Below are 25,609 nucleotides of genomic sequence, written 5' to 3'. Positions count from 1 at the left end.
AGCTCACTGTCATCTAGACTCTGGGTCCTGGCCTGCAATAAAGGGAAGCTGCTTCAAATCTTCACATCTTATATCCCTGTGCTGTCCCCTGATGCTGTCACCATCACTCCAAAAGGTGTAGCCATCTGAAGAGACTATGACTAGATCTTTTACACAGGATTTGTTAAGGAGCAGTCCTGACAGCAGTACTGGAGAGCAAGAGAAACCAGAGTAAGAGCACTGCTTACCTCTTCTCCACTGTACTGCTTCAAACAGTGCAAAAATCGGCAGGTGTTCGACAGCCAGAAGGAAACTGTTTCAAAGTCATCGCCTCTTTTCTGAAGATAAAAACAAACACAGCTCAGCAAAGACTGGCAGGAGAAATGAAACAATAGAATGCAAGATACACAACTAAACACTTAAAATACACTTTCTAGCAGATCCTCATTCTGATGTTTTGCAAAACTGTGTATTACAGTAATGTATTAGGAAAGCAAGGGTTTTGGCAAAGTGCTGTTTAACACCCTCCCTGTCTTCCTTAGTATTTCTCACTAATATGATTTCTTCCACAGAGATGATCTTTCTGTGTTTTACAGGCCCATCCTAATTGCTCTGGGCAAGAATCAAACGGCAATGTGACCATTCCCAAAATACCCAGTGACTCTTGTGAAGAGCCCAGCAGGGAAGACTGGAATGATACAGAGCCAGCAGGAGGAGCAGGGAAGGATTCAGTTTTGATGAATGCCACTTACATCATAACCCTTTTGGCAGCCTGATATGGAAAATGAAAACAACAAATCCTTCTCACCGAAGAACACAGGATTGAGTATATGCTGAGTAGTTCTAGAGGTCTGTAGTGTGCACTTCTTTCACTTAAAAATGTTCAAAAATTCCTATGGATATCTAAGCTCCAGCAGGATTGTTTACTAAGTGTTTTTTAAAAACTTGTAAGTTTGATTAAAGGCTTGGCTTTTGACGCATCTCTCTCATTTAAAAAATAAAAAAAACATGTAAACATAAAACACATTTATGTCTTAATAATGCCTTCGAGATACACCTGGCCTGAACTCTCCCAGCCAACTCCTTGCAAAGACTTTGGGCAGTAACTTATTATCATCAGTGTAATCTGTAGGTGAAGCAAATGAGGAATCTGTTAACCAAAACTGCAAATGAAACTGTTTATTTACATGCTCTGGAGAAGATTAACGAAGACTCACTCTGCAAAGTCTGACTACATCCAAACTTTGTAAGCTGAGCTTCAGAGGAGGGTGACTATTCAAAACAAAAAGAAGGTGCTTCTTTCCCTATTAATTCAATGCATCTCTGCTACTGTATGGACAAAATGCCAGCAATGTATCCATACAAAATTTGTTATTTTTTTAACACAACTCTTGGGACTTTAGTGGGAGTTCACTGATCACAAATCCAGAGCCAATTCACTGAAAGCCTTCTCCTCATTCTCCTAACATAAAACCAAAAGAGAATTTTAACATTTTTTTCTAAACTAAGCAGACTAACTAACCTTTAACACTTTTTTGATGCCATTGATAGTGGAAGTCAACAACGACCGCACTTTCTGGTCATCATTAAGGTAATCTGCATGGCGCACACACATGAACAAAATATATGCTGGTAGTCCTGGAATCAGGTTGACAGCTACCCCACGTGGTTTCAGCTCTTGGGAAAAACAAACACACATTGTCTTGTTAAGTGTCAAGTCATTAGAAGATGTTATATGAGGTAATTGCAACCTCCCCAGTTAATAGCATATACATGGATATATATGTATCTCTGGTCAGTGAAAACTCAGAGTAAAACTAAGAGACACTTTCTTGGTAAAAGAACAGAATAAGAAAATAAAAGTGCCTGCTAAAAACATGCAGGCATGTTAATATGTACTCTACTAATCAGGAAGGATAATTAGATTACAATACACGTTTAGGAACTGTAGGTAAACTGAACACCGTCAAAACCAAAACAAGCTATTCATTTCCTAATGGAAATTCTGTGCTCTTATTATTAATTTTTCAGATTGTATGGAAGCAGAGAAGGCCCCAAGTGAGAAAAATGCTTACCTAAAATAAGATTCTTGACAAGTTTTTGTTCATCTTCCTTCTTATATTCCAACATCCCTTGGAAGTCCTTTTCTTTCCGTGGAATGTTAACCGGACGAATAGGTTCATCAATGATTTGTCCAGGTGATATATTCTCCATCTGGCCCACTTTGGAGAGAGAATGAAAAGAAACATTACATTTTCCAGTGAAAACAATACATACCAGAGACATTTCTGTAACATTCCTAAGGAAAGTCCTGGCTCCAGCAGGACAGGGAAGAGAATATTAGGAGCCAAACTGAGAAAACTCATCGGTTGGGAAAAAGGTGGTTTAGTAAGCGAAGGAAAAGGGGCTGGGGGGTGGGAAGCAAAGCAAAGGCAATTACTCATGATAAACCCCCACCCCAAGAAAACTGATGTCCAGCCAGTCTCAAAACACAGCTACCTTGTGTCCAAAAAACCCTTCTGTGGTTCCCGTCATTAGGAGGTGCAGCATATGGAACATTCCTTTGGCCAGTCTGGGTCAGCTGTCCTGGCTGTGTGCCCACGTGCCCTCCCACCTCAGCTTACTGAGGGGACAGAGTGGGAGAAAAAGGAAACCTTGACACTTTCCAGCTCTGTTTAGCAGTAGCCAAAACACCAATGTGTTCCCAGCAGTGTTATGGACTCAAATCCAAAACACAGCACCACACAGGCTGCTATGATGAAAGTTAACTCCATCCCAGTCAGACCTACTGTTAATTAGGCAATACACACAGACCAAACAATATTTTCAGGAGCATTTTCCCACTCTGTATTATGTATGAAGATTACTGTGATCTTGCCCAGAGAAGTAACTGAAGAATATTTTAAGACTTTTTTTTATAAAAATGCTTAGTTTAAGTAACTAACCTCCACATTCAAAGGAAAACTGGGTAACTGATTTTTGCCTGGCTCATATTTAGTACTGCTTTTCTCTTGACAAAATCAGATACTCTCTTTGAGTACACAAACAGTGCAGAAAATGTGCCTCTATGTTTGAATACTTTCTGCCTCCAGAGAAACATCTATCTCCTTTTCTCATCTTCTAAAGGTTCCTGAAGGGACACACAGGAGTCTGAGTATACATCCTGTTTCTGCAATCAACAGAGGCTAGAGCTATTGAAGCCCTCCCAACTGCTAAAACAGATGGGTTTGATGACAATCAGATCACAAAGTAAACCAAAATCTTTCTCTCAAGATCTAAAAGTACCTTCGAGTTCACCGATCTTCTTAGCAAATACTTTCAACTGCTTCTTTAACTTGCGAACAGTTTTGTCCTGCTTTTCCAGCTGCTCCATTAAATCCTGTAAATTAAAATAAGGGGAAGATTAAGATATGGGAACAATCCTGTGCCGTGTGACAGAGACAAAAACAGTGCAGTTAGAGTTATGAGGCAGTGAGGAAAGCTGAACAGAAGTGCCATCCTCTGGCCAAGGGTTGCAAGCTGGTACACTGCCTACAACACAAGACAAATATTGCAAATATTATTCAGTTATATGCAGCATGACAAAGGCAAAGCTCATAGGCAGGTAGATTCTGCAGACACTCAGAATGAGGTCAGTTCATATAGCAGAAGATATTTTGCTGCAAACACATCTCCCTAATGCTTCCTCCCTGCTCTTCCAAATGCCTCACAGAAATGATTTTCTTTATTATTAAACAGCTATCCTGTATTTCTGCATCATTTAATCCTGTCTTTAAGACTGACTCCTTATTCAGACCTATCCATGTTGAGAAAATGAGAGATTCCTAGAAAGACCATAATTTGCACTCAAATTTACCAAATCAAACATCCAAACACCATTTCTTGTGTTACTCTGCTATTTCCCTTGCTGTCATCACATTTCCTTACACAGAAAATGGTTTTCTACATGTTTTTATTCTGTATCTGAATAACATCTAGCACCTGGAAGTCCTAATTTTTTAATATATCATATTTATCCTTCAAAAGAACATTCCCAGAAATCTGAATAGTTCTGTGACATATCTGTTGTAGTACATTCATAAAATAATGGTGTAATTAAAAAAGGGAAAGTCTTCCTAAGGAAAGCAAAACCTCAAGCTCGAACAACCTGAAAGCCATCCCAGGTTAAGTGTTGGAAAGCAGCTTAGAAGAAAAATCTCCCATGCATGAGGATTATTCTTGGCACTGGTAAGAACACTAGGGATCGTGAACTCCCTGCTTCAAAAGCATCATCTGGGAAACTACACCTCTTCTGAAGTACTGAAACATTTTAGTGCAGCATGGGCACAAACCTTAATCATGTAGTAGAAGAGCTGACAAGCTGACACTATATACTTGAGCAGTAAGATATTAGGCCTGTTGACAACAGAATTGATGCCATGCTTCACATCCAAAGTGCTGTTCAATTTTACAACAGAAATCCTAACAATTCAATAACACTACCTACTCATTGTCATAAAAAACAATTTCTCCTGAAATTAACAAAAAGATATACATAAGTTTGACAAACTGTTTCAAATGTATCAGGGAAGGGATATGACTTCAGAACAACCTCTATGTGAGGACAAATAAAGTTCTTTCTATGGTTCCTCTAAACAAATTTAGCAGATTTCACATCTCATTAAGATCTGGAAACTCATAAATTATATTCTTTCCAGCTCACATATGGTGCTGTCTTTAATTTCTATGAAAATACTATCTCCAATGTCATTCTTCATATTTTGCATTTCTGAAAAATAGTAAAATCAGAATAAATTCAGGCTATGACTGGATTGCTGACACCATTCACCTTGGTAAGGATCTGTATGATCAGTCCTCTACTTTTCTGAACTGAACCTAAATGTATCAAAGTTTCAAACCAAAGAGTATTTTTGAAAATTGAACATCTTTTGCATCATGTACCTCTTTTCCAGGGCTGTATTAAGTAGTATTCAAAAAGAAACTTTAGCTTTGCTCACAGCGCAAGGCTCGTATTAGTAACAAAACTGTGCATCAAAAGGAAACACAGATTACACAAAGGACACTAGGGCTAACAAAAAAAAGCAGTGAAGGAAGTAATTTGCATCGTGAAGCTCTCTGCAGGGGCATTTCCTCTGAAAGGGAGAGAAGGAGACAGCCTGCTTTTCAATTAGTGCTTCAGAAACAGCGACCAGACAACAGAGAAACAGGACTTGTGTGAACTACATACAATCATCCGCTTGTAAAGGGAAATCCGGTACAACTGATACTTCTTGGGATCATCTGCATACAACTCCTCATAAAACTGCAAAAATAGGGACAGGGTTGGTTTTCTCCCTCCCTCTGAGACACTGAAACTTCAGTGAGCACTGTACAGATTAAATCAGAATACAACAAGATCAAGGATCTCCTACTTTTAGGTAGTCTAGGCCTTAGTTGTTTTCATGCCAGCACCTCCCAGAGAGAAGCTGATGTAGATGAGTTGCAGAACAGTCAGATCTTTTAAAAATGGGCTGTACTAGGACTGTGAAAGCATGGAATACAACCCTTGTGAGAACAGGGACAGGACATTTTCTTATGCTAATGAAGATGGGATTGCAGTGAACACTACAATTCTAACATGGCATCTGGAAAGCTGCAAATTGTTTCCACTCCAGGGCTAGGAGTGGAACTGAAACATACACCTGGCTTGGAGTGGACTTGCAATACTCAAACATCTGAAGTGAAATACTACGGAATGAGTCTATATTTAACAAGTAAAATTACATTCAGTGTATTTGAAAACAAAGAGAACTCCTCTGGGCAATAATTACATGACTGTGTGTTGTCTTGGGAACACGATGTGATGAGTAGGTCTCTGGGGGAGAAAATGGCTAAAAATCATAACATATGACAGAGCAGCAGGAGGGAGCTGCTGCCACAGAAACATTCACCTTTGCCAGTGAGAGACTGCGGCTGCTGAGGCAAACTTACACTTTTAGCCAGTTCTCCAACATGTATCAGCTGAATTATCTGATACTTTGCTCAGAATCTCTGGTATTAAGACAAGACCCCAACAGTGATAACTTCTGTCATTAGCAGGAAACACTACATGTTGGCTTGTTTGGAGGGAGCAATGACACAGCTAGGATTTTTCTGGCTGAAGTAGCATGTTTCCCTTTACCAGTAACAAGCCAAGCATATTCCAACACAAGTCTCTTTGGAAGATTTCCCCAGAAATGCAGTAGCCCACATAGGATGAATGTACTCTTTTGTGGAAGAAGGAAAGGAGTTTTGCCCAATCCTTCCTTCACACAAAAACATGTAATACTGTTAGCTAAGTGACTTCAAGCCAAGTTTCTTTTTATGGAACTATTTCTTTTTTCAAAACATACTGAATAGCTGGAGCTTGTAAAATGATGGATTATCTCTTTAGCTTCAGGCAGGGAAGAGAGAAATGGGAAGATAAATTACATGAAATAATTAAAGAATTACATCAGAGTTATTAAATGAAATAAACAAACAAACATATTTCAGAGGAAACACCACTCCTTGGCTCCATTACTAGTTTTTATGACTTCCCTGGATATCAACATTCTATTTAACCATGACTAGAGTCACCAGTTGGAAGCTGGGATCCACAAGCTTCCTCCATGCCCCAACCTTCAAACCAGTTTCCTGAAACACTATTACTTCAGGAGCAATCACCAGCCTCTCTCTCCCATTAACCTACACTCAAGAAAACCACTACCCTCATGCAATTTTTTTGCAGGAAGCTGCCATCTGAAAAATGATAAGAACCTCGAGGTGTGGCAGGTCTGCAAGTCCCCATGCCAGCTCCATCATTTCTCTTACCAAGTTCTCATTAGTCAGCCGGGTGATCTCATGCTGCAGACTGGCCTCAATGCGCGCCTCGGGAGGCAGCTGCAGGTTCTGGGCCAGGAGCTGCTGCTGCCGATTGTTTTCCTCCTTCAGACTCTGGATCTCACCTCGCAGCGATTCCAGCTCATTCTCGTGGCTCTTCTTCTGCGACTGAAGCTGGGACTCCAGCAGCCTAAGGAGGTTGAGCAACAGTTTGTGTGAGCACACTCAAAGTTACATCCCCAGTTCTCAGAGGGAGTGTAAAGCTTTAGCTGCTGCTCAGGAACAATTAGCCATGGCTTGCAAAGGAAAATGAAAAAGGCAGAGTACTCTTTAAACCCTTCAGTATGCCTTCTAATTAAATTAAGCTTCCATGATCAAAAAGTGAAGAGAGAGAAGCTAATTGTGACACTGCTTTGCGTTTCCTTTGATTGAACATGTACTGTACAGGGTGCCACTGTGGCAACAAATGTAAAGTTGTCTTCACAGATTGACTGAAGGGCCTTTAAAGGGTTTTACCTCTGAACAAATCGAATAACCTAAGATGTTATTTATCACTCAAGTTAGCACCTTGCAATATGAACAATGCAAAATATTTTCAGAGTGAACTTTTTCAGTCAGAAACCATTTAATTGCAAATGCACATTAATAATCTTTATTTTTACATGAAACCAAATATTTTTCAGAGGGTTGTCCTTAATGCACGAAAGGCCAACAACAGAATCAGACTCAGGACTAAAATCCAGGAGCTTTATCCTCACCACTAACTCATTCTTTCCCCTTGAGCACATCACATCTCAAATTCTCTTTGTGAAGTGAGGATAACACGTATCAGCCTCCTGCCAGGCAGTGCTGGGGGTTCCACTCCTGCTGGCAAGGCACTGTCCAAGGGCTCTGACTCATAATTTTGTACGTACACAGGAAATGACAATACTAGTGACTACCAGTGTTCAATTAGACAACTTTTCAGGGTTTAAATATGCATAAGGCAGAAACATTTATTAGTAACTAGACTGATGAAGCACACAAGGGCAAATAGTCATTTACTTGCAGGGCTCTGCCATTTAATATAAAGCTTCTTGTCTCTGCAGTGCCAGGACAAAAGGCAAGAGGCACAGAGCAAACCAACTCCCATCCTGCTCTGCAGAACACCTGCTCTAAGTTAGATCTTCACAGCTTTACACAACCATGTTAGGGGTAGAATGTGTTAGCACCAGAAAAGGAAGGACCTTAGTTAGTAGCAGTCATTGCAAAATGCCACCTTCTGTAGTTACTGCTACCAAATGCATACACTGAAGAACATCAGCAGTGCTGATGGAGTGAGTTAGTTGTCAGGGCAGGACCAGGAAGCATTTTGGAAGTCAGGAACACCGACGAGCACACAGAGCCAGAGCTGCACTTCTCAACAAGGCGATTCTCGCCTGCCCCATGACCAGCACAGTCCTTGCAGAGACCACAGGGGTCCCACTGAGGCTTCAACAGCACCACAAGGAACTAAAGACTACTTCTCTTTCTTGGTTATTTTGTGACTTACATTTTGAATCTGGCATGGAGAGACATGGGAGAAGAATGTTTAATTTACTGAACTTGAGACACAGGGAGACTAAGGCCCATTTTGGTTTGAAATTTAAGAGTACACTGAAGCTACTTAAACAATAAAATGATTGTACTTTAGGCTGAAAAACTGTAAGGAACATCAGTTTTGAAACCTGGTGTAAAAGTGCACAAATAGTACATGACTACAAATACTTTCTAGCTGTGGAGCTTCTGGTATTTTACAGTCTACTTTTGTGCAAGTATTCTTATGAATTATGTATTGGCTGTATGTATGTATGAATTATGTTGTGCCATCTTAAACTTTTTTAATTATAAAACCTGACAAGTAGAAAGCTTTGAGGATTAGGTTTGAGGAAACTCCTTAATTTGTATAACCTGTGTTGAATTTTTTTTCTAACTGTTAAAGCAATAGAAGTACTGTAGCTAAAGCAAACCCATAGCAAGGGGCAGTCAGCTAGAAAAGAAGATGCAAATGAAGGAAAAAAAAACCCCATTCTGAGAAGTATGGTAACCTGTTGGCTTGTTTTAACCCTTCATAAGCCAGCCAAAGTTCTCCGTCCTCATTCAGCATATGATAGTCCTGGGGAGATTGCCTTTCAAGAAACGTGTTTAAAAAAATACAAGAGATATATGTGATGGTGAAGAGGTGACATGGCAAGGACATTACACACTACATTACAGTTACAAAATAAGAGAAACAAAACACCCTCCAAAACAACTTAGCAAATTACTTTTCTTGTTTATGTGTTTTTTTCTTAATGATGCAAGTCAGTTTTCAGTGACAGCCCAGCTGGTTACAGCATTCTGTGCTGTTACAATAAATGCATTGCCACAGACTACTGTGACCACTGTGGCTCAGAGGGTGACAAACCAGCCTGGGGACTGGCACCCAGGCTGGGCCACACAGCAATTAAAGACTAAGAGGATGGAAATACAGAAAGCTTGATTTCACATTCCCTCATTTATTCCAAATCCTTTCAAATACTGCACACAACAATTTTACTAATGAAATCAAATTATAACCCCAGCTATGAGTGTTCTCTGGACATACATGGATGGAACTGACTGAACACAATAAACAGTGTGTCACAGCAGACCCCAGGTGATCACAAAATAAAATAAAGAGAACTTGTACCTGTTTGTTTCCTTCAGACCAATATATGCCTGTGCTATTTCTCCTTTGTCTTTCATCTTCTGTACATCCTCCAAGAGGATTGTAGCATCTGTCATTGTATGCTGGAAAAAGAATGATCATTTACTGTAAATTTAACAACATAACTGCTCCTTGAATCCATGTTTTCTTCATGTGGAACACCAATCCTTGAGTAGACACATTAAATAAGTGTGGGTACTTGAGCAAGAGATTGGTCCATAATTGCTATGTCCATTTGGTTTATCTTTTAAAATAAATGCATACAAAATGGTCAAATATTGGTTTGTCTAGTAATTGGGTACAATTAATCTCTTTCCACTTGTTCATCAAATAAAAGGAACAAAATAAATTTCATGACATGTTGAATTTGCATTTTATTCAAATTGCCAGGAACAGCTGCTAATACTAAAACTGAAGCAGCATAGTTTTGCCAGCTTAATTCTATTAATATTTCTTAAACATAGCATTACATGGAGTCTTTCAAAGCTCAAAAATAAGAACTGTTTCTCACTCGTGTATTTTAAATTCTCTGTCAAAACAGGAAAGAATTGACAAGGGCTTGAGATCTTCTAATTTAGATAGTACCACAGTGCCATTTTGTTTCAGTTTTTAATGTTTATTATGGCTTTTTCTTCTGTAAAACCTGAAATACTTAATAGATGTTTATAGCCACCTTGGCCAGTCTGATCTGAGTCATTGCCATGGAGTACCAGAGGACTTTAATGAACATAAGAGATGGAATTCTGACTTTTTGACTTTCAAAACAAGCAGATGCTGTTCTCATGAGCACAAGTTTGAAAAGTTTTTACAATAACAGCTTTGTGGGCTTAAATTCCGGAGCCTAGATCTCTATGTCTAGTATGATTTGTGTTATCCAATATGAGAAACAATAAAATATGTAAGCTCCTCAAGGAATTATTCCCAACATCTTTATGAGATCTTTGAGGTTTTTCTACTATTAATTTACTACAGAGTAAAACTGCTGTATCTCACCTGATAATCTGTCAAGATTTAGCAGTCTGAACATCTATCTTTTACAGTCAGTTCAGTTTCTTATACTCTTTTATGTATTCAACTACATTTTCTACTCAAACATTCAGCAATTCCCATCCAGTAGCTAGAGATGATGAGTCCACAATGTTTGTTGCTTGCCAAGGATAGCAAACACTCTAAAGTGAGGAGCTTCTTCATACCACAGACACCTAATTTGTTGTGAAATACAAGGACTTTGCAAGTTAACAAAAGTCTGATTCCTGGATCACAGTGCTCCCTGGATCACTGTCCTTACCCCTCAAACATACTCAGCAAGAAACATGATGGAGCTGACTTGACCAATTCCTAAATCCTTCCTTTCATATTCAGGTTGGCATAAAGCAACAGTTCAAAACTGTTAAATCTGCTTGTTTTGAATTTACTTGTTTCCCTGTGCAGAGCATGAAGATGGGGATGCAGAGGACACAGAATTATGAGAAAAGCTTTTCAATAATATCCATGTAAAACGCAAGAACATGTATGTTACTTAAGAGGCAGGGAAATGACAGCTCAGTATTGCTGAGGGTTATTTTAGCATTCAGGAAACTCTGGTTTGTAACTGTAGAAGAAAATGTGTACCTTGTCCTCCTGGCAATCAAATTGGTAGGCAAGAAAGAAGAAAAACAAAACATTAAAAAAAAAATCTGTCTGTGCTGCAGCTGTCCAATGTAAAAAGCAGAAGGTATCTGAAAACTGGCTGCTGACCATCCCACAGGTCACCTTCCTACTTCCCACACAGCCACTGTAAAATCAACACATCCATCCCACCACTGCTGGGAATACTATTGAAAGATTTACTAAGTATTTCCTTACAATGTTATAAATACTACAGAAAGACATGTTCTGTTTTCTTTAGGGTCAATCATTTAAAACAAGACTTACACATCTTCATGCACCACAGACTTCCAGTTTACTTAGGACAAATATAGCCATAACTTTGCAGCAGCAAAGAAAAGATGACATATCTGTTCATTCCTTGCTGCAGTTATGAAACAAGAGATAGCTCAGTTCAGAGGAAATTACCAGTTCCGTGATTTACATGATGCCTTTTCACGTTGGCTGATTCCTATCTGCAAAGCTATTACTTTCCCTTTGCCATCAGAGTCAGAGCTTTTTAGAAGATATGCATTTCTAATCTAATCTACTCTTCTTTCTAAAAAAGCACATAGCACTTATGAAGCAATAATATGGAATTTACATATCTTCAGAAGTTATTTTTATGAAACTTTACTGACTTGCAATCATATAGATGTAGAACAAACTCTTCCTTCCACTGAACTATTAATTGAAAGGAATTCCTGAGAATTCCTTTAAATTTTTCAGTCCAACTGCACACTAGAGAAATGATACAGCTCCCAATGGGAATTATTTGTGTACTGTTAAAGGAGTCTAGGGGATCAGAACTTTGGTACAGCCTGTACATCTTCACATGAGTGCTGGTAGAGAAACCCCAGACTGGTTCATTAAAACAAGCTCCTAATTCAGACTGTTGTGGTTTGTGCACTAATAATGGACCATTGGATTACACTTAGAAAGGTTTTCAAACCCAGACTATTTTCTTCTGCCTTTTCAAGCAGAACATTAATTTATATGTTAATCAATAAATGATGCAATGTAACTTTTCCACACAGTGCACCTGCTGAGTGAGATTTACCTTGGGCTGAATTGCCTCCTTCTGGCTAACAAGCTGAGACCTCAGGATGAGAACTTCTTCCTTGCGTACTTCAAGCTCTTCACTGACCGAGGTCAGCTGGTCCAGGAGGACTCTGTATGCTGGGGCACCAGGAGCAGTCACCTCTGGAGCTCGTGTCTCTGTGAGGGCCTTCTGCAGCTCATTCAACTCATTCTTCAGTTTTTTATTCTCAGATTCAAGCTCTTGACGCTGCAAGAAACAGGGACAATTCTGTCACCCAGCAGCACTGCGACACGTCTGTAACCCATAGGTACAAAACTATGGATAGAAATGGTAAAAATTATGTGTGACTCCAAGAAATCCATCAATCTCCCCTGTATCCCTGGCCTCTTGACTATGGTCAATAGTATCTGGGAGGATTTCACTAACAGGACTAACCTTTTGTTTGAAATGCAAAACCAGAACACACACACATGGATCAGAGAGATTTGATGGGAAACAGAATTGACAGCCTTTTTTTCCTATAATTCTCCCCTTAGCAAAAATAAATAAATAAATAAATAAAAGTTCACAACAAATAGTGGTCAGCAGGCTAGGAAAATTCTGCATTGCTATTAGGAAATATGTTTAGTTCTAGTGGTCTAAACTATGCAGTAATTTAAATAATGCTTTTGAAAAATAGACCTACATTTATCACTGTATTTTTGCTCAAATTAACTTGCAAGCTGTACTTACTGATTTACTAGAGAACTCCCCCTGGCTTAGGGGATCTTTTCCTTTTGCATCCCCAGGCACACATTCTGCACCTCAAAAAGAGCAGTCCTACAATGAAATGACTGCTGGGGTATATTTGTTCTAGTTTCTCCAGCTACTATTTGGAAACAGGAGAGCTGATGTAATTTTCTATGCCAGCACATAGAGTTGGTGGCAAGAGTCTTACTAGAAAAAACCCAGAAACCTCTGGTTTACAATTACCTTGAGTGACTCATACTCCAACTCTGCACCTCTTATGGGAGGCCTTTCTTCCTCCTATGAAAGAATACAAACAAGTGTGAAAACTAAAAATCCTTCATTGAGGTAGGAAAACAAAAGGGAACTGTAATTATTTTCCTATACAACTGTAAAACATGCTGGTACTGCTAACTGCTGTAGTTTGAATATTGGCATTGTCTGCTTTACTACTGAGTTTATGACACATGTAATATATGTTGGTATACTGTCACTGGCAACAAAACAGAGCAGGATGAACCCCAGCATGCTAAAGAAATTCACTGGTAGAAACATAGTAGGAAACAATTGCCAAAACTGGTTTCATAATTTTTTAAGAAGACCAAATCAGGAGAATTTAAATCACAATCAGCTAATGCGTCTAAGCCCAGTGCTTTGGCTATGCACTTCTTCTTCGGCCTAAAATGAACAATTACCCATTCTCCCCATCTTTTAAGTAGATTATCTTATGGCTACTCCTTAATAAAAACAGCCTTTCAGCCTTTTCTTTTTTTTAGGTGAAGTCCTAAGCACTTTTTGTTCCTTCTGTCTTCCATCAGAGGATCTCAAGGACCTTGAAAAACTAAACAACCAGTCCCTAGAACTAAGCACCAATAGGAATCTTGTCATTAAAAAAAGCAAGGGCTAGAGGAAGATAAAGATTTAGTGAAAGCCAGTCAGCATTCACAGAGCTACTGTTTCACAAGGAGGGACATTCTGGTGTCAGCATTTGATCAGCTACAAGGAGTCCACCTTAGCTTTAGCACGGAGAGCCTGTTCCTCCTTTCTGTCCAGTTCATCCTGCAGGGACTGCTTTTCCTGCTCCAGTTCTGAAACCCGTTTCTGCAGCTTGAGGAACAGAGACATGTCCAGCGCTGCTTTTTTCTCACTAGGCTCCTGCTTTAGAAACAACAGAGGGAAGTCAAGGAGTATTCCCCTTCCACAGCACAAGGAAGCACAACAGTGAGTAAAGATGGGAAACAGACTGGGGAAAGAGAGGAACACAGAAATGTTACTTGATTCTGAGCACTGAATATCTAAAATATTTCATCGGCTATCAAACACTATTTTTAAAAAGGATTTACTAGTAGAAAATGTTTCTAAGCCTAAAGCCTAGCAAAAGAAAGCACTAGACACTACCTAGCAGACAGGAGGTCTATAACTAAGCATACCTTATATTCTGACATGTTTGAACGGGGGAAAGTAGAAAAAAAAAAGTTTGTGGTTAGACTCACCTGGAAACAACTGTAAATAAGGGATTTTTTGGTTGTTGGTTTAGTTTTCAATGATTTCTATAGTAAGTTCTTCAGCTAAAGAGAAACCTTTCTGGCAATTTGAAGGTTAATTTAGTGGGATATGACACAAAAAATAGGTAACAGAAAATATATTTTAAGCCTTTTTCCTTTTATTGTGCTAATTATACAGCCTGTTCTAAGCCTAATTCACCAGTTTCTTCACTATTATCTGGGCAAGGACCAGTGTTTGCAATCTGAACCTGCATTAGAAATTGTCCATCAGGCTTTTTGCACTTTATGTACCGGAAAGATCAAAGTGTTTACTATGAACTGTACCATAAAATTTTAAAGCCTAGAAAAGGAACTAGAAAATTAATATTAATGACTGTAGCAGACAAGCAAGCACAGCCATTTCCACTTCATCTCCTTTTACTGTTGAGGGGAAGAGTCATAAACCACACCAACAGCTCAGGCAAAAGGAAACAGACTTTTGAGTTTTCTGGCTTTACTCATTTGCTTAGAGGTGAGCCTGATTTTTTAATGTGGTTTTGTATAATTAATCTATATTGTTAGTCTGGAGTTGGAACTGGAGAACGTTGAGGGGTTAAACAAATACAGTGCTACAGTTGTTCACACTCTTGTGTGAGTTCATTTCTTCCTTTATATTCAAAAACCCAAACCTGGCTCTACAACAGCAATTCAGTGAGTCCATTAGCCAAAGGAAAACATGGCATTTGGCTCATATGTGACATCCCACCACCTGTAGTTGCACTGTCCTTCTCCTGAGTCTCTGTGAATGTAGGAGCATCATCCTGAAACCATTATGCAAGAAGAAAATCCTAAGTGGGAAGGCGAATTATGAAAGAGTGCGCAGAGAGGCTGTGCCAGCCCCAATGCGTCAGGATATTTGCATCCACAGGAGAAAATAATTCTCTGCAGAGGCTTTCCAAAGCAGCAATGACAGCCTGTCAAAAGCTACTCTGGAGATCCCTAACCTAGGCAGAGGGCAAACAGGGTGTGCTGTGCCCTGGCTCACAGTTAAGGAGCTCTTCAGAATGCACAGAGAAAACTCTGACTCTGGAAAGGGCCAAGCACAGCCAGACCTCCACCCTGAGGGCTCTGTCTGCAGTCCCACTGTGATGGGATGGGCTGAAAGGGGGAGTTATCTTGGAAAATGTTATCAATGGCTTGGAGTTGCACCACAAATTATTTATGATTATTATTCATTAGCTAAATCAAGTCATCCTTCTGAACATTTTTTGAACATCTACCTGATCATTTTTCCAAACATCCTGGGATTTGTATTGCTTCATATGCAAAGGAAGCACCCATTCTGGGAGTTTGATTCTTCTCTATGAAATAGAGAAAACCTGATCAAATGTGACTTTTCAACCCCTAACAGGATACTCATTCCATGCAGCTTGCCATTTTAAATCATTGACTATATAGTAGGCAGGCTCCTCAGGAAGTTTCACTGGTTTTTTAAATTCCCACTTTGTCCTGAATAAGTGATTGTGTTTACCAACACTGACAACCAAATGTTTCACAGATGCAAATCAGCTGGATCACCAAGTATCTATTCTATGCTTACTGTAATACAAGAAGAGTTCAAAGCATACTTCGACAGTCTTTTTACACAGGATCTCAACTAACTAGGGAGCAAGTGTTTCTCTAAAAGGAAATGGAGAAAGTTGCATTAAAGCATTAGATATCTCAGGATAAGGACAAGGTGTTCAGAGGCACTTATGAAAAAAAGGAGAAAGGAATGAGTTCAACTATGTATCAGTGAAGAGTTGTGGGGGATTTTTAATGTTACCTCCATCCTTAGTGGTAAGTCTTCTGCTTCTGTGATCTCAGAGCTGAAAGTATATTCAGATTCATTGCTACTGTGAGTTGAGTCTGTTCTTTTGTGCCCAGGCTTGGGGATGCTCTGAAGTGCAAATGGAACAAATCAGTACCAGTATATGGTTTTCCCTGTGATTGTCTCTCCATAACCTTTAATTTAGCTTATAATACTTGGTGTTATGTCATCAATATCAAAATTTGTAAGAAAATGTTTTATGGAGATAGGTCAGATTTTACACCACCAAGGATTTCTGCAGAAAGCAGAACCAAGCAAGGATGCAGCACTTTGTGGGAAAGAAACATTCAGTTTACAGGAAGAACAGGCAGCAATTTTTTAACTCCCTACACATTCTATTGAGGGACACTTTATATTCCTGCCACAAAGAACACTCCTAGGACTACATAAAATTTATCACTGGATGAAGATGGTGCAAACAACCCCAACAGATGTGAATAACTTGAGGGCAAAATAAGGATGAACAGCACAAGTAATACCAGCAGGAAAGTCACAGCAGAAATTTTAGCCTTCTTCTCAGATGTGACAATTAATTCTTATTTTTTTTATAAACCAACAACAGATTTTAAATGTATTTGTTTTGGCTGACCTAATCAAAATAAATATTATTTAGAAGGACAAATTCTGTTTTCAAGTACAGGTTTCCAACAATACAGCTGACAGCACCTACTAACTTATCCCATTAGACTCTGCCTAAACACAGTTTTGAACAGCCTTTGATTTCTCAGCTGTGGAGCCACTTACCACCATGAGGTTCATTTCATCCTTGAGATCATCGTAGCGCTCCTCCAGGCGGCTGAACTCATTCAGCAGGTTCTGGTACCGTAACCGTTCATCATTCAGGTCCAGCTCCAGCTGCTTTGTCTCCTCCACCAGCTTCTTCTCCATCGACTCTGCCACAGACAGCAGGGATCAAGTGAGAATTCCAGCCCTACCTACCATGCAGTGAATCCATCCAGGAGATCCAGGCCTGCACCAGAGGAACAGCCTGCCATTTGAAGCTGGTGTTTGTGCCTCTCTAGGCAAACATTAGGCCAAAAACATGAAGGGCCAAAGGATTATTGTGGCAACCACAGAGGTGCTCACTCAGACAAGTTAGTTATTCTGCTGATACCTTCTAGGAGTGATTCCAGGAGGGAGGAAGAAGGGGCACTAGCTCATTGCTGTGCTATGCAAAAGCAAAATGTGAGGTGCTTTACACCTCAAGCATCCTGACCCTCCTCATCACAGCTCCCTTCATCACAGCCCTCACACCGAGAGTTTAGCTTTCCTGGCTGCTGCCTACACAATCACAGCAGCCAGGAAAGTTGTAGCAGACAAACTGTATTAAATATCAGAGCTGTCTTTTAAAAATCCAAGTGTTTTGGAACAGTCACACCCCCTAAAGAAGGCCCCAAACCCTTAGGATTTTGTGGAAATTCAAATGGTAAATAATTCTGATGTTTGCAAGTTCTTAAAACAAAGAAATGAATGCAGAAAAAGGAATGTAAACTAAGGCAAATTAGCCCAATCTATGCAGTAGAGTGTTGCTTTAAGGTAACATGAAGGAGGAAACCTGAATGAAGAGAACAGAGCCAACCTGTTATTTCCCTCGCCTGGTCATGGATGCGGCGGTTCAGGTCCTCTTTTTCTGTTTTCAGTAATGAGTTCTGCTCTTTCAGCTCTGATACCAGCTACAGAGATAATAAAATATTAGACTCAGAATGCAGTTCATCTTTCATCATTAGCTCTAACAATGGCACCTTTGTTGTAATAGTTCACACAATTAAATTGTTCTTCACAGAGTGGAACTGGTGAACTAAGTCTTCATTTCCAAATGACATTTCTTAAATGTGTAAAACTGCGTTCCCCTGTATGTTCTGCATCCCATTTCTGATCAGATGCTAAAATTGCCCTGAAGCACTCCACAGTGCCATGTATTTTTCATTAAAGTCCCAAAGATAAAAATGGCTCATTAAAACAGAAATATTCATAAAACAGTAACACTTTTGGTAGTTCTCTGGTAAATTCCATTGCACTGGGTAACACCACAATTTAACACCTTGCCTCTGTCCTAAACCTGTGTCACTTTATCTGTGTTCAGGTTTGCCAGGTACTCATTTATGTCTGATTATGGTTACTATGCATTCACTTTGCTTTATCTGTTGATATTTTTCCTTACTCTTATCTGATATTGAAATTTGTCACAGCGGCATAATGATGGGCTTTCCAATACTCAAAACTTGCACCATTATCAGCAAGTACTCTTGACAGAAATCAACCCATTTGTTTGTGGTTAGCAAAGATCAGGGCTTAGCTGAAACCTGTTGAACTAGACTGTGCACATGTGTTGAATAGGCTGGCTGTTTACACTGGGCAGGATATAGCAGCACCTTTGAATGTTGAGTATGGGACAGATTCCTGATATCCATGTGTTTACTCTCTCTAGGTAGGAAAAAATGATTTTTTGTTATGAATGCATTACCTCTGAGTCAGAAACCTTAAGGATTTGGCTTTGCAAATGCTTTCAATATCAAAATCTGAATAGATTAGATACATATATTTGCATATATGGATTTAGCATATTCTTCTACCATAGGTGCAGCCATTTAGGTACCAAGCCTATCGAGGATGGTACAGTTATAAAAGTACAATAAAAATACCAGCCACACAAGTGAAACAACTAAACCTGGGCAAAACCTGAGTGGATACCAGGACCCTGTAAATCCTCTCATGCATCTGAGACCCCATACATGCCTGCTCAGTTTCATGCTTATATTTGTCTGCCCATTCCTCAATGCTCTTCTTCTCCGACTGGGTCTGGTGCAGCTCCTTGCGGAGCTTGGCGATCTCCTCCTGGAGGCTGATGACACGGTTGGTGGCGTTCTTGGCCTCCTCCTCACTCATCCGAAGCCTCTCCACATCGCTCCGCAGCTTCTCCGTCTCCGTGCTGTACGTGATCTCCAGGTTGTTCATCTTCTCCAGCAGGGATTTGTACTCTTTGTTCTTTGCAAAACACAACACAGGCAGAGCAGCTGTTAGAGAAGTTCTGGTTTACGGGAGCCTTTTCCTTCCCTACAGAATTCACCCTGACATGGGAGCACAGGAGCAGCTTCCCCATTTCAAAAAGGTTTTGGTCTGGTTTTGCAGAATTGCTTAATGGGGTGACAGAAGAGTCCAGTCTCTAAGGCTGCACATCCTAAACTAAATCAGACACGATCACCCCACCTTCCCCTAAAACAGAGCAACTGACGTGCTTCAAACGCAATACTGGCGTTAAGCGAGTGGGTGTTTTTTCTCAGTTCTGCTGAGAGGAACAAGTGGATGTTTGACTGTTCCAGTTCTACTGTGGCCTCCCCTTCTCTCCTATCACTGTTCTTCTCAGAAAAGAGAACTGTGCCCTTCCCAAGAAAATTCAGTGCATTCTGCGAACGCCCACAGTGCTGAGAAAGGTGACCAAGCCTTTGGCAGGGTTTCCCTGAGGCTGGCGAGGGAGACCCTTTTACCTGCTCATCGATTTTTCGCTGCAGCTGCATGATCTTGTTCTCCAGGCCAATGTGAAGCTTCTTGTAGCGCTCCACGGAGCGGGCCTCTATCTTCAGCTTCTTGAGCTCCCTCTTGGCCATCATGCGGCGGTAGCAGCATTGCAGGTACACGATGGCCCTCAGCGTGCGGCGGTAGCGCCGCCGGGCCAGCCAGCCCCTCACGTGCTTCTGGATAACCACAGACTTGTGCTCCCGCAGCATCTGTGTTGGGAAAACACACAGCACAGGGGTCAGAGCTGCAACCACGCCTGTGCAGCTACACAGAACCCCAGCATGGTCTACACACAGACACCTTGGCCTGCAAAGGGAAACTTCTGGGGAAGAGCAGCAAGAAATGGAATCAATTTAAATTAAAAACAAAAGAAGAGGAAAAGAAGACTGGAACGAGGACAAAAACAAGGAGTAAAATGAAAAGGAACCAGAAGGAAAAACAAGACAAAAAGAACTGGAGGCACATTGAAGCACCAGGCATTCTTTTGTGTTGAAGTCAGAGCCCAGCTAATTGCAAAAGTATATGCTACCTGTTGGCAAGATTACAAATACAATGTTGTTGTTTTTTTAAACTGCATCTTTATCTTGAAACACTTCTGAATCATTGACATATTCTATGTAGAGTTCATCAATACAAAGTTTAAAATTACCACATTTGATATGCAATGCAGTCAGCACTGCATTTCCCAGAGGAAATTGTAGCAGCTGTTAAGAAGTCAGAAGCTTTTGGTTTTTTCCTGTTATTTTGTTTTGGGAGGTTTTTGTTGAATTTTTTGACACATCTTAGGCTTGCCAGCATGATAAAATTTTCATCTATTCTAATAAGAAATTTATAGTTTAGTAATTCCAGTTTATTTTATGGCAGAAATTTCAACCATGGCTTTGAGGTATTAAAAAAAAAATCTGTATTATTAAAAAAAAATTATCTATAACATAAACCAGTCATGAATGCCAGCAACCTTCATCTGTGTGTTAGGCAGAAAGTTCAGCTAAGAAGAGTCTACCACTTGTTTTTGGATCCTTCCCCCACTAATTCAATCAGAGACCCCCAGGTCTGGAACACCTGAATTCAAGCAGATCACAGCTATGCTTGGAGAGACTGCCCAAATCCACAAGGTTTCCAGAACACAGTTTTAGGGTTCACTTAATAAAGCTCTGCAAATAAAACAGTTTATTCTAAATAATAATATTTAGGACTTCATGTTCAACTCAGAATTGGTAGTTTAAATATCATAGGCAATTCACATTCTTACACTGATTTACCACAAAGATGGTAAGACAAACTAGTCAGGTAACAATAATTTTATTTTCTTTTAGACTGCTTAGAAAACAAGCTGAAATGTGCTAGAAGCGTTACAGTTCCAGATCAATGAATTTAAAATTCACTGGCAAAGTGGCAAGACTGTAATATATACAAACTTTCTCCCTTAGCATTTATTTCTGAATTAGAAATGTGGCTGAAAATACCAGCACAGTGTTACTCAGCACACCAAGGTAAGGAAGCAGCTTTCTGAAAAGCACAGCAAGGTCAAAAGCCAAAGTCCTTCTGACTGCACACCATGTAGTTGTCATGCCTGCCCCCTGCCTCCTCCTCACATGTTTTCTGGAAGACTCCTTCAGGTTCCCAGCAGGTGCCTGAACTGGAATACAACTAGCTTTCAACAACATTTTCACCTCGAGTTTGAAAGCAACAAGTCCTGTAAAATACCTCCATGGCGCAGGGATGGTCCTCATCTGCCAGTGAATTCTTGCACCCATGCAATCCAGTGAGGAAACAAGCCTCTCCAAAGTAATGTGAGAGGACCAGGAAGTTACTTCATCTACCAGGGATATCCCAGGAAAGCTTATGTCAAAGCTGTGGAGGAACTGGACTCCTCGTCCAGCCGAGCAACACACTGCAAGGTCTCAGGCAGGAGCTTTCCCCAGGATGTGTGAAACAGATGATTCAACCACAGTAAGTTCCTTGTGGTGCCCACGTGACTCAACACATGTCCTCTGCCTACAACAACAGGTACCTTTCACAATCCTAGGGAGCACCACGTGCCCCACACCTGACTGCAGCCAGGGCTCAGCCCAGGTGTCCTGTCACAGGGCAGCCTTTCGGTTTCACTCCTCTGCAATCACCACAACAGCAATGTTTACCTTCCCACGGCACGCACAGCTTCTGCTTCCCTCTCTGGCCCTCCTGTACCTCAGCTTGGGTAAAACCCCACCTCAGGAGGACGAGGCAAACACAGCACACCACAGGGGTACTTGTCACACTCTCATGTTTTACTGTGGGGAACAATTCACAGCTCGAGGGGGATCCTCCTGACAGGCAGGTCTGACCACCCCTTCCAGGGACTCTCCAGAAACCTGCCATCTCTATTAGCAGGGAATAACAGGTTTATTAAACTGTGCTACAAGACAGATGGGATGTGCATTACTCATGGGACTAACAAGGCACAGAGAAGTATCTCCCGTTTTCCTGAAGATTTTAGGCCACCTACTGCTGTGACCCAGCTGTGACTGTCACATCTGTCAGACCACTGTTAAAAACACATCTAGTTTAACATCACAAATACAGTTTTAATAACAAGAATTCTAAGAATTCCAATAAAAAGGCAAGTAGATAGCCACACAAAAGAACAGCCAAGTCAAGCACAGGAGTCTTAGCATTAAGAAATTCTTATCAACATTTGGTTTTTATCCAACTTTCTGGTTAGTTTATGTTAGATGCTACAAGTGACTGTGTAGCAACTTTAATAAAAATGAAAAATTTATAGAAACTTCAACTTTAAAAGAGAACAATATGGCACATAAGCATCAGATGACTTTTGGCTGCATGCCCTTAACATTTACCTACTTGGGAAAATAACACAACTCCCTCAGCTGCTTTTTCAGTGAAATACTTGTTGACTTTTGAGCCTGGTTAACACAATTTTTATAGATAAAAGTGCTATGAAACATGTTAGCACTTTGCAGTTTGACTCATAATTCTGTTTCCAGCCCTGTAACCACTGAAAACCAAATACTAATTTCTCAACTGAGTAATTCATTATCAAGCATAATCTAGAAAATATCATCAATATCATTAGGACAGGGTTATATCAATTTACTCCCACACCAAAACCAACATACATCTAAAAAACCAGAAACACTCCACCCATGGGTAACTTTCAAGATCCAATTTTTGTAGGAATTTCTTTGCTAACATAATTCCATAAGCCATTTCAGAATCACTGAAACTAGGGATGGGAGAAGACCCCATCAAATGTATACTGATGTAACCAATTCTGATTTGGACTCATGGAGGCACACTGAAGCCCGGCATTTCCAATGTTTATTTTAAGTGCCACGACATTCTATATAACAAGTGAAAAAGTGAGAACTGCAGTAAATCACAGTTGGATTCTCCAGTGGCTGCACTGAAAGTCTAAGTACATCTGTATCAGATGACAAGGAGAACATGTCTAAAATGACAAGCTGATGGCAGTATTAGATAGATCTAATTTCCAGGTGCTGTCCCTCAATCCATGCTCTGGTATTTTGTTAGTGCATCACACCTAACAGCGGGCACACAAAACATTTCCAGTTCCCAAGATGACACCACAGAGAAGCTTTGTCCTGAAAGTGCGTGGAAACAAATGTGGAGTGAAAAAGTACATTATGACTGCTTACCATCTGGTACTTGTTTCTGACCATGTAACCTCTTAGGAGGGCCTGAAGAGCAATAGTAGCATCTCGCATGCACTGGTATCTCTTGCGGACCACGTACATGCGCTGGAACTTCTGAATGGTGATGGCAGCTCGTGTTCTCCGCAGGAACTTGGCATAGCTAAGGAAAAGATTACAAGCAATACCTGTGATTATGTGACTGAATGCTTGAATGGATTTTTTTTAATATCTGTATCTGTAGTTTCTTCTTCATGCTGTCAGTGACACAGTATATCTACTTGCTATTCTGCTGTGTGGCAATACAACGGAATGACAAACAGAAACCTTGCAAAACTTTCCAGGGAAATGTTTTCTCTTCCCCTAGGAACTCTACTATACAACTGACAAGGTAAACTCAGCTTAATTTCTCATCACCTCTTCTCCAACTTTAAAGCTGTTTCCACTATGTCATCTTCCAGATCTACTCTCCTAACCTCCACTAGCAGAAAATGTTTGCTTGTTCTTGGCTGTCGCAGTAAGACAACTACAAAGCATCTTGACATATGCCTCTTTCTGAAGGCTGGCTATTACAGCCTTCATCACCACCTTGTCTTTGAACAATACCACCTGTATTCCTGCCCTTCTCTCTGGCCCCTGAAGGCAATCCCAACGAACCACTGACTGATGAATGTCCCTTTACAGCTGCACCCTTGAAGAGGAATGGTTTCACCAGCAGGACAGACCCAGCTGGGAGGGCACATGGAAACTGGGCAATAAGGACTCAGTCCTGCTTTACCTCACCTGCAACATATCTCCTTAGTACTACTTGTTTTCTGCATCACAGAGTCCAGGGTGCTACTGTCATCTCACAATGGTCAAAACCAGGCAGGACAGACACACTCATTATATTAATTTTCTTTCATGTCCCTAGAAAATCATTTCCTCTCAGGTAGTATAGGAGGGCGAGAACAAATGTATCACATTTCAACACCCTACTTAGAGGGCTCTGGACTGAGGCTGGTGTGGGATTTGCCCTGAGCAGTGCTTACCATCGTGCCTGGTACCCTCTGACATGTCTCTGGATGGTGATGGCAGCCTTCCTCATACGAATGTACTTCTTCCTCATCAGCCAGCCTCGGATCGTCTTTTGGATGCGGATACAGGCAGCTCTCAACTTATCTGCCCTTATTTTTTCTAGGTAGGCTACTTGACCAGCCCGGAAAAATATTTTTGTCTTACCAAACTGGTACTTATCCTTGTCCTATTTTCAAAGGTAAAAAGAGGGTAAGTTACAGCATTAAGTGTTAATGCATTAAAAAAGGCATGAAGGGCTAAATGAAAGTACAATTAGTAAAGAGGCAAAATTATCCGTGTAATATTTTGGGTAATCTGAGACTTAAATTAAGTAGTGGAGAAGGGTATTTTGTCTGTATGATTCTGTTAAAAAATTAATATAATAAGGCCACAAGCATGGCCCAAAGGAGCAATGCGAGATTTTTGCTTAGATGAGAATGCCACAAAGATAATAACATGGAAGGCTACAGGAGGTGACAAAGGGGCCCAGAGGATGAAAGCAATACAGGCAGCGCACATGTACAATTTTCTGCTTAAATTCTAGCTGACCCCTCTGAAAAGTCCATCTTCAAGCACATTACACAGTGCAAACAAAGCAGCTGGGGCTTCAGACATGTACACATCACTTATTGTATCAGGACTAGGGCAGAACAAAGCATACTGCTGCTGCTCAAACACATCTGAAATTTCAGAACTAAACCAGAAAGAGAATGATACGTTATGTCTACAGGCTGTAGTACTCCTTTGAGGGAAAAACTGAGAATATACAAAGGCACACTGAAAAAAGAATTAATTTTGTTGGCTGTTTGATTCTTAGTTGAAAGGAACAGCAGTCAAAGAGCTACAGGATACATTTGTGGTTTAGTATTTTGCAGAAGTACTAAAATAGTGTGGCTATGAGGGAGTAAGTGACACTATATTTATTCCTGTGGACCCCAAATGCTCTCAGCACTAAGTCCAGTACCTGAATCAGCTTCTCCAGGACATTTTTACAAGTCTGCTTTCGGTCACCAAGGACATCTCTCTGCTTCATCAGAACCCGGTAACGGCTGAAGAACTCTTGGTACGTCCACCTGTCCCAGAAGCAGAGTGTCAGTCCCAACAATGAAC

General features: G+C 40.5%; 1 protein-coding gene across 1 annotated transcript in view; it reads right to left on the bottom strand.

Moving 5' to 3' along the window:
• Positions 1-25,609, bottom strand: part of MYO5A (myosin VA) — an 86,998-nt gene that overhangs the window by 8,620 nt on the left and 52,769 nt on the right. The window contains exons 20-38 of the mRNA XM_033517030.1: positions 25,464-25,572; positions 24,475-24,686; positions 23,450-23,606; positions 19,760-19,999; positions 19,011-19,259; positions 17,854-17,947; positions 17,019-17,167; positions 16,230-16,343; positions 13,932-14,078; positions 13,167-13,220; positions 12,213-12,440; positions 11,138-11,146; positions 9,509-9,609; positions 6,811-7,009; positions 5,207-5,281; positions 3,265-3,358; positions 2,055-2,201; positions 1,502-1,656; positions 228-317 (exon numbers count right to left, since the gene is read on the bottom strand). Of these exons, the coding sequence (XP_033372921.1) occupies positions 228-317; positions 1,502-1,656; positions 2,055-2,201; positions 3,265-3,358; positions 5,207-5,281; positions 6,811-7,009; positions 9,509-9,609; positions 11,138-11,146; positions 12,213-12,440; positions 13,167-13,220; positions 13,932-14,078; positions 16,230-16,343; positions 17,019-17,167; positions 17,854-17,947; positions 19,011-19,259; positions 19,760-19,999; positions 23,450-23,606; positions 24,475-24,686; positions 25,464-25,572 (2,623 nt within the window). The remainder of the gene's footprint in view (positions 1-227; positions 318-1,501; positions 1,657-2,054; positions 2,202-3,264; positions 3,359-5,206; positions 5,282-6,810; positions 7,010-9,508; positions 9,610-11,137; positions 11,147-12,212; positions 12,441-13,166; positions 13,221-13,931; positions 14,079-16,229; positions 16,344-17,018; positions 17,168-17,853; positions 17,948-19,010; positions 19,260-19,759; positions 20,000-23,449; positions 23,607-24,474; positions 24,687-25,463; positions 25,573-25,609) is intronic.

This window comes from Parus major, chromosome 10 (genome assembly GCF_001522545.3).
Source record: "Parus major isolate Abel chromosome 10, Parus_major1.1, whole genome shotgun sequence".
NCBI lineage: Eukaryota > Metazoa > Chordata > Aves > Passeriformes > Paridae > Parus > Parus major.
Note: the sequence above shows the minus strand (reverse complement) of the source record. Positions and strands in the feature narration are given on the sequence as shown.